The following is an 8,132-nucleotide window of genomic DNA, read 5'->3' as shown; positions in this document are numbered from 1 at the left end:
AACATTCAACATGAGGTTTGTCTCTGGGAACTTGATTCATTGGAGAAGGCATTCAGGTTGGCAAGAAAAATTGAAAGCGAAATTATGGAAACAAGGGATCGCACCACTCACGACTATAACTATGGAAGTGTTTTTTCTCCTAGCCTTCCACAAACTACAAGGTTTACACGACAACAATTGGAAGAAAAAAGAGAAAAAGGGCTTTGTTACAATTGTGATAGCAAATACACTAAAGGTCATAAGTGTGCTAAGAAGAAATTATTTTACATAGATTATGGAGAGGAGGAAGAAAAGGATCAAGAAACATCAAAAGAATAGGATATGCACTAGGAACCAACCCCAAAGAAAGAAGAAATGAATCCGACCATATCTTGTAAAGCATTGGAAAGAATTACCACTCCTTAAACTCGCAAGATAGAAGGACATATCAAGAAGAAAAAGGTTCGAGAGGTGAAATATCACATCGAGAAAGAAGAAATGAATCCGACCATATCTTGTAATGCATTGGCTGGAATTACCACTCCTCAAACTATCAAGATAGAAGGACATATCAAGAAGAAAAATGTTCAAGAAGTGAAAGATCACATCGAGCATCAAGAAATGAATCCAACCATATCTTTTAATGCATTGGAAGAAATTACAACTCCTCAAACTCTCAGTATAGAAGGACATATCAAGAAGAAAAAATTCAAGTAGTGAAAGATCACATCGAGCATCAACAACAAGTTCTCCAACTTTTAAAGGATAACGCCACTTCGGTGCAAAATCAAATGAAACAACGGGCATATCCACATCACAGTGAAAGAAGTTTTGATGTAGGCGATTGGGTATTTTTACGGCTACATCTCAAGCAAGCTATTTATGAGAAGAAAATGTTGGAAATACTACATGCACTTAAGAATGGCGACCTTACCTAATGGGAAGACATTTCAAGGTAAAAATGGATCATGAAGTCTTAAATACTTTTTAGAACAAAGATTATCTTTAGAAGAACAGAAAAAAGGGTCACAAATATGTTGGGTTATGACTTTGAAATCATCTACAAAAAAGGGAAGCAAAATTTTGTTGCAGATGCACTCTTAAGAAAGGATGAGGATGTGGAAGCATTGTTTTGTGCTATTTCTACAACCAGATTGGATAAACAAAGAAAAGGATGAATGGAAGAAGGACAAAGAAGTGTGGCCACTCATTCAAAAATTGTAGAAGATCCCAGTTCAAACAATATTTCCAGAACTTGATGAGGAAGGAAAAATCATATTGGAGCCTGGAGCAGTCACATAAACAAGAACCTGATAGCTACGGAATCGATCAATTTCAGAGTATCTCATCAAGTGGAAGAACTTACTCGCTGAATATTCCACATGGGAGGACAAGAATTTTATACAGAAGCATCAAGAACTACTCAAGCATCGAGGACAACACTTTTTGAAGGAGAGGGGCATGTTAGGTCCCTATACTACTAGTGTAACCCCTTATTGTTATTAGTACAACCCCCTTATTATATTGTTGTGCCCATGTAGTCCCCATATTGTTATTATTGTGCCCCATAGAAGCCCACTATTGTTATTATTGTGCCCTTACATTATTATTGTTATGTCGGCTTTGATTATATTATGACCCCTTAGACTCCTATATATAGAAAGGAGGTTGTCCCCTTGACAAGGCTTATTTCTAAGGCGTTTATCTATCTTTTATATCTTTTTGTGAGCTAGTTTCATATCAGAAACTCCATAAAATGGATGTAAAAACTGCTTTCTTGAATGGAGATTTGAAAGAGAATGTTTTTATGTCCCAACCAGAAGGAATTGTTGTGAAGGGGCAGGAACATAAAATATGCAATCTTGTAAAATCCTTGTATGGCCTCAAGCAAGCACCGCGAGCCTGGTATGAGAAGTTAAATGAGCATCTTATAAAACTCAACTTCAAACATTATGATATTGATGATGCAAATTTGTTTGTCAAGAAAGTTGGCCAAACAATTGTATATCTTGTCGTGTATGTAGATGATATTTTGATGATAGAGAACAATGAGAGCTATATTGCATCCATAAGGAAGGAGTTGAGGAAATGTTTTGAAATGACAGACTTGGGGCATGTTCACTACTATCTTGGTGTTGAAGTAACTCAACATTCAAAGTTTATATTCCTATCTCAGAAGAAGTACATTCGAGATATGTTGAACAAATTTGGCATGGCCGAGTGCAATCCTTTGACTACTCCAATGGAACAGAACTTAAAGCTCACACCCACTAAAGGAAAAGAATTTTAGGATGAAACAAAGTATAGACAACTTGTAGGAAGTCTCAACTACCTGACTACTACCAGACCAGACATTTCATTTTCTGTTGGAATTCTATCCATGTTTATTCAAAATCCTTGTGAGGGACAATGGTTTGCCGTGAAAAGAGTTCTAAAGTACTTGAAGGGAACTCAAGACTTTGGACTTAAGTATACACATGTGGGTGACTTCAGCTTGATTGGATACTCTGATTTAGACTTCGATGGAGATAAAGAAACTAGGGTATCTACTTCAGGTTATGCTATGAGTCTTGGATAAGGAGCTATCTCCTGGAGGTCATGCAAACAATCAATTCTAGCAGATTCCACAAAATAGGCAGAATATGTGGCAGCCGCTGAAGAAACAATGGAAATTGTGTGGCTTAGAAAAATTCTGGAAGATTTGCAAGAGAAACTAGTGCATTCAAATCCTCTCATGATTGGCAACACTTCTACAATAAATTTGTCCAAGAATCCAAAGTTCCATGATCAAACAAATCATATCAATACAAAATACCATCTGATTCGTCATCATGTTGAGGCTAATATAATTCACCTACACCATTGTTCCACAAATGAGAAGATTGCAAACATATTCAGCAAAGCGCTTGGAAGAGAAAAGTTTGAAAGATTCAAAACGATGCTTGGGCTCATCAACATCCCTTCAGATTTGTTGGGTAGTCGAAGCCCCGCGCAATGGTTACAGGGCGCGAAGCTGGATATTTGGGTAAAGTTAGGATAAAGACTTCGCTGAATGCGCGGAGCATGAATTGTAATAGGTTGAGTCAAAGGGTAGTTCGCCCAAAAATAATAAAAAGTAATGTAAATAGAGTTGGCCCGCGCAGGAATTACGGGCCAGGGAAGGGTATAAATAGAGCGCGGCTCTATGAGGGAAGGGCAGTTCTTTTTGGGCATGAATTGTAATGGGTTCTTGAAGTAGAAAGATTGAAAGCGTCTGTAAGTCCGAGTCAGGGGTTAGGTAGGAAGTAGAGGCTCTACAGTTGTGTGTGCAGAGGCCTAGAAAGTCCATAGCTGTGTGTGCGGACCCCTGCAGCTAAGTGCACAGGGTAGATCTGGATGTATTGGTGAAGAATAATAATAAATAAAAGTTTGCTTCTGCAATTCTGTATTATCACACATCTGCCTTTATGGTTTATCTTTCTATATCTGGTTAATGCAAATGTGGTAAATGTATGCAAATTTGGGTTCATTTTGTGCACAAATAAAGTATGTTGGTTAAATGTTTGCTTAAAGACCCTGTTGAATAGTTCTGAATCATAACTGCTTTCTTCAAGTAGAATAGTGCAGGAATAATAAAGTTATAATCACCCTGGATCAACGCGAAGGTCAAGCAGCGTGGAGTTATAGAACAACGTGCGAACCCTCCAGTACACATCTAAACATCCCTAGGGTGCGGAAACCTAGTTCCAGCACCCTCCCCTACTACCTCGGGTGAGACCTCAGTCCACGCTCCGCGGGCTGTTGCTGAAAGGGCCGGTAGCTGCGGGATTTGTTTGGCTACATAACTCTTCCAAACCTGGGTTAGGCCCAAACAAGCCAACAAGATTAACGGGGGAATGTTGGCACTTAATCTTTGGGATTAGGTAAATCCACGTAAAATAGTGTAAATATAAAATAATGAGAATTGGAATATGAAGAGACACTGGGAGATGAAGCCCAAGAGTCTCTCCCTCCATGTATATATCTATGATCAACCTTAATGCAAATACACAATTCATTTGAGGAGTTACCTCCTTGCTTGACAATGTTGATGATTTATTTCTGACCGATGGTGAACCTCTTATCCTCCAGTGTAAGAGGGAGTTAGCTTCCGAACTTGGAATGAAATATCTTCACTTAATGCACTACTTTCTGGCTCTTGAAGTATGGTAGAAACCCGATAAGATTTTCCTTTCTCAAGGAAAATATGTTGTCAAGCTGCTTGGAAGATTTGGTATGACAAAATGTAAATCCATGAATACTCTAATGGAGAATAACTTCAAGAAGCTATGTGGTGAAGCTGCAGGTCCTTATTTAGAAAATCCTTATGAGTATCATCAACTGATTGGGGCACTGATGTTCTTAGTGAGCATTAGACTAGACATATGTTTTGCGGTCAATACTTTGAGCCAATATATGATTAAACCATCTCATGCACACTGGATTGCTGCAAAGAATGTACTGAGACACCTGCATGGGAACATCAATATGAGATTAAAATATGTTGTCAATTATATAACACTACATGGATACTCAGATGCTGATTGGGTTGGTAACTTTACTAATAGAAAGAAAAAAAACACATTTGGGTGTTGCTTTAGCTTAGGATCTACCATGATATCTTGGATGAGCATAAATTAAAAATCAGTGGCCCTCAACACGACTGAAGCTAAGTACATTGTTGCTACCCTGGCTAGCTGTGAGGCTGTATGGCTGAGGAATCTTTTTGGAGATATGTTTGAGCTTCTTCTAGACACATCAATAATTTACTATGACAATAAGAGTGGGATTGAACTTGCAGAAAATATCGCGTTCCATGACAATTCCAATCTTATTGAGATCAAATATCACTATATGTGGGATATGGTGGAAACAAGAGTAGTAAGAATCCGTCATCTAGCGACTAATGACCAAATCACTGACATTCTTACCACGCCTTTGACAAAAGGAAATTTATCGGTTTTCAGAGAGCAACTTGGACTAACGGATGTGACCCTTCCTAGAGAGGGTGGTCATGGATGATTAGCCTTGTATATTCGAGATCATTGTCATGTGTTGACAAGTGGACCCCCACAAGTAGTGATGGACCTTGGATGTAAAAGATCCTTGTCATATGCTGATAAGTGGATCCCCCCAAGCAGTGATGGGCCTTAGATGTGCGAGATCTTTGTCATGTGTTCACAAGTGGATCCCCATGAGTAGTGATGTGACTTGGTTGTGTGATATCCTTGTCATGTGTTGACAAGTGGATCCCTCGAAGTAGAGATAAGCCTTGGTTGTGTGAGATCCTTATCATGTGTTGACAAGTGGATACCCCTAAGCAGAGATCATCCTTGGTTGTGCGAGATCCTTGTCATTTGTTGACTAGTGGATCCCCCCAAGCAGAGACGAGACTTGGTTGTGCAAGATCCTTGTCATGTGTTGACAAGTGGATCACCCCAAGCATAGATGAGCCTTGGTTGTGTGATATCCTTGTAATTTGTTGACAAGTGTATCCCCCCAAGAAAAGATGATACTTGGTTGTGCGAGATCCTTGTGATATGTTGGCAAGTGGCAATGCCCCCAAGTGAATATAGGGTGGTAGCCAGAGCTCCTGTGTGATGAGTCTTATTCATTAGAGTGCAATATCATTGTTCCAGATGATACAAAACATAGATGAAAAGAGATGAGAAAAAAAATCATAGACATTTTGTTGTAGAAAGAAATTCCTCCCTAGCTGGGAGGGAGTGTTGAAAATTTTGCAGCTCAAGGATGAATTTCTAAAAATAAAAAGTCCCAAAATAGAAAGTCTAAAAATAAAACTTCTAAAAATAGAAAGTCTCAAGTATGAATTTCCAAAAATAGTAAAACACCTTGCATCAATTGGTAATCAAGTATTTTTGATGGAAAATCCCTTCTGATCATCAGTAAATCCTAATAGTTCAATTTCGACTTAGCCATAAATATTCTCATTATTATTATTATTATTATTTTTTTTTCCCCTGGAAAAATCCGTAAAGTTTTCATTAATATGAAAAGATTACATATGTAGATGCTATTAAGCATATGCCATGATCGCTGTGGATCTGTACATTTTCAAAATAATTACATTGTTCATTTGTCTGATATAAACACTTGTGCATTCCTGCTTTGTCTGTAAATAGATTTGTTGCCTTTCAGCAACCTTCAGTTGTTCAAAAATAAAAGGTCTGTTCAAAAACTGTAGTCTGTGAAAACTGCTGCCGATTTGATAAGTTATGTATGGGGTAGACCCGCTGTTGGATAACCCGGGTCTATATAGGGCCGATGGTAGAATTTTCGTTCCTGCTGATCCAAAATTTCAGTGATCTCCCAAGTGCCACGATCCATCAGCGCGGCCTCCTTGGACAATTTGTCAGCTTCCATATTATGCTCCCTGTAAATGTGAGCAACAGAGATATGAGTAAAAGCCTCTTTGAACTGTCGAACTTCATCCATAATAACTCTGAGTGTGTGCATGTGACATGAAGAAATCTCATTGAACCAATTTGTAATGATCTGTGAGTCCCCATATATGTTGATGCTAGTGCAATGATGACTAAGAGCAAAATGCAGGAGGTGACGCAAAGTGATTAGCTCAGCATAATTATTTGTTCCAGCGCCCAAGCCCGCTTTGATATGGTAGGAGTGATTTGAGTTTAGGTGCAGAATGAAACCACCCCCACAGCTTTGAGCATTTGCAGCTCCATCGAAATATGCCCATGGAGTGCTTAGATCAATATTTGGTGGAGGGTTTGGTCGACGGGCTTTTGAGGGGGGCGGGTCAGGTAGCTCCTTGTATGCTGTGATAATGCCCGCTTCAATGAGCGGCCATCGAGGGACCTTATCATCAAAGATCAGGCTGTTCCTGACTTTCCATACAATCCAGTTTACAATAATAGGGAGGTTTGCTGCCTTCGTTCCTTTGTGCCTCTTATCCCAATCAATCCAAGCACTGATTGGGTCGGGACCTCCCCAGTCCCCATTGAAAGGAATGAAAGGCTTTATGTTGGTCCAAATTTGTTGTACAGAAGTGCAGTGCAGAAATAGATGAGCAGTGGATTCCGTGTCCGATTTACAGAGTGCACATCTCGTCGGACCATGAAATGCTCGTCGCATTAGATAGTCACCCGTGGGCACCTTGTTTCGCAGGACACACCAGGAAAATAGCTTTGACCGGGGAGAGGCTGCGAGCTTCCAAATTTTCCGCCACCAACTGTCAAGAACCTCGGGCTTTTTCTGGATGATAAGATGTGTGTATCCCTCCTTTGGAGTGTACATTCCGCTGTCAGCTTGAAACCATATCAGTTCATCCGGACCCTCAGTAATTCTGATATGGGATTCAGTCAGGGCAGCACAATAATCTTGCCAGGTCGTGTGCCATCTCGCTGGGAGGTTGAGTTGGTGAGCAGTCTTCCAGGCCTGGTGAAAAATGTCTGAGAGGTCCTGATCCGCAATCTGTGCAATTACTTTGATGTCATGTGCAAATATTTATTATTATTATTATTCTTATAATAGTATATTATTATTATTATTCTTATAATAATATTATATTATTATTAAAAATAAATTCAAGTCACTCAATCATGGCTCTCAATATTGTTCTGTTACACTTTCATTATTGGCATGTCATATTCCTCTTACAATCTCATTAATGCTCTTACACTCTCTTACACTCAATAAAAGCTTGTCATAAAAGATTCCTCTTACACTCTCTTACTATCTCATTAAAGCATGTCATAAAAGATTTCTCTTACACACTCTTTATTGAATATGTTAAACTCTCTCTTAAAAGCATAAGTTACAAAGTTATGCATACCTCCTTAATGACACGAGTTACATCTCATAAATGGGCATGAGTTACATTAATCAGAATTTGGATTAGGGGCAAAAATTTGCTCAAAAATGAAAGTGCTCAGAATCACTTAAAAACTAAACGAATGCATCCGTCTCGATGATACGATCCCAATGCAACTCGTTGCACTCAAAATGGAGCTTGTATGAGAAAGATAGAGGCTTTTGTCTACGTTGCCAAACAAAAGATTTTTTCAAAAAAAAGTACAGTCACTGCCTAGTTAACAGTCTGTACTACTGACGTGGTAGGTGACTGTGTAGGTCAAAGTTTGGTCAACAGACAG

At 39.1% G+C, this 8,132-nt stretch overlaps 1 protein-coding gene across 1 annotated transcript; it reads right to left on the bottom strand.

Moving 5' to 3' along the window:
- Positions 1-6,231: 6,231 nt before the first annotated feature.
- Positions 6,232-7,275, bottom strand: LOC149157976 (uncharacterized). Its single transcript, XM_089433840.1, has one exon. The coding sequence runs from the start codon at positions 7,273-7,275 to the stop codon at positions 6,232-6,234; it is 1,044 nt and encodes a 347-aa protein (XP_089289966.1).
- Positions 7,276-8,132: the final 857 nt, after the last annotated feature.

Source organism: Pinus tabuliformis, chromosome 5_2 (assembly GCF_031772625.1).
Source record: "Pinus tabuliformis cultivar Carrire ecotype Pingquan chromosome 5_2, CPIR1, whole genome shotgun sequence".
Classification (NCBI taxonomy): domain Eukaryota; kingdom Viridiplantae; phylum Streptophyta; class Pinopsida; order Pinales; family Pinaceae; genus Pinus; species Pinus tabuliformis.
The sequence above is the reverse complement of the archived record's forward strand: the minus strand, read 5'-3'. Positions and strand labels throughout refer to the sequence as shown.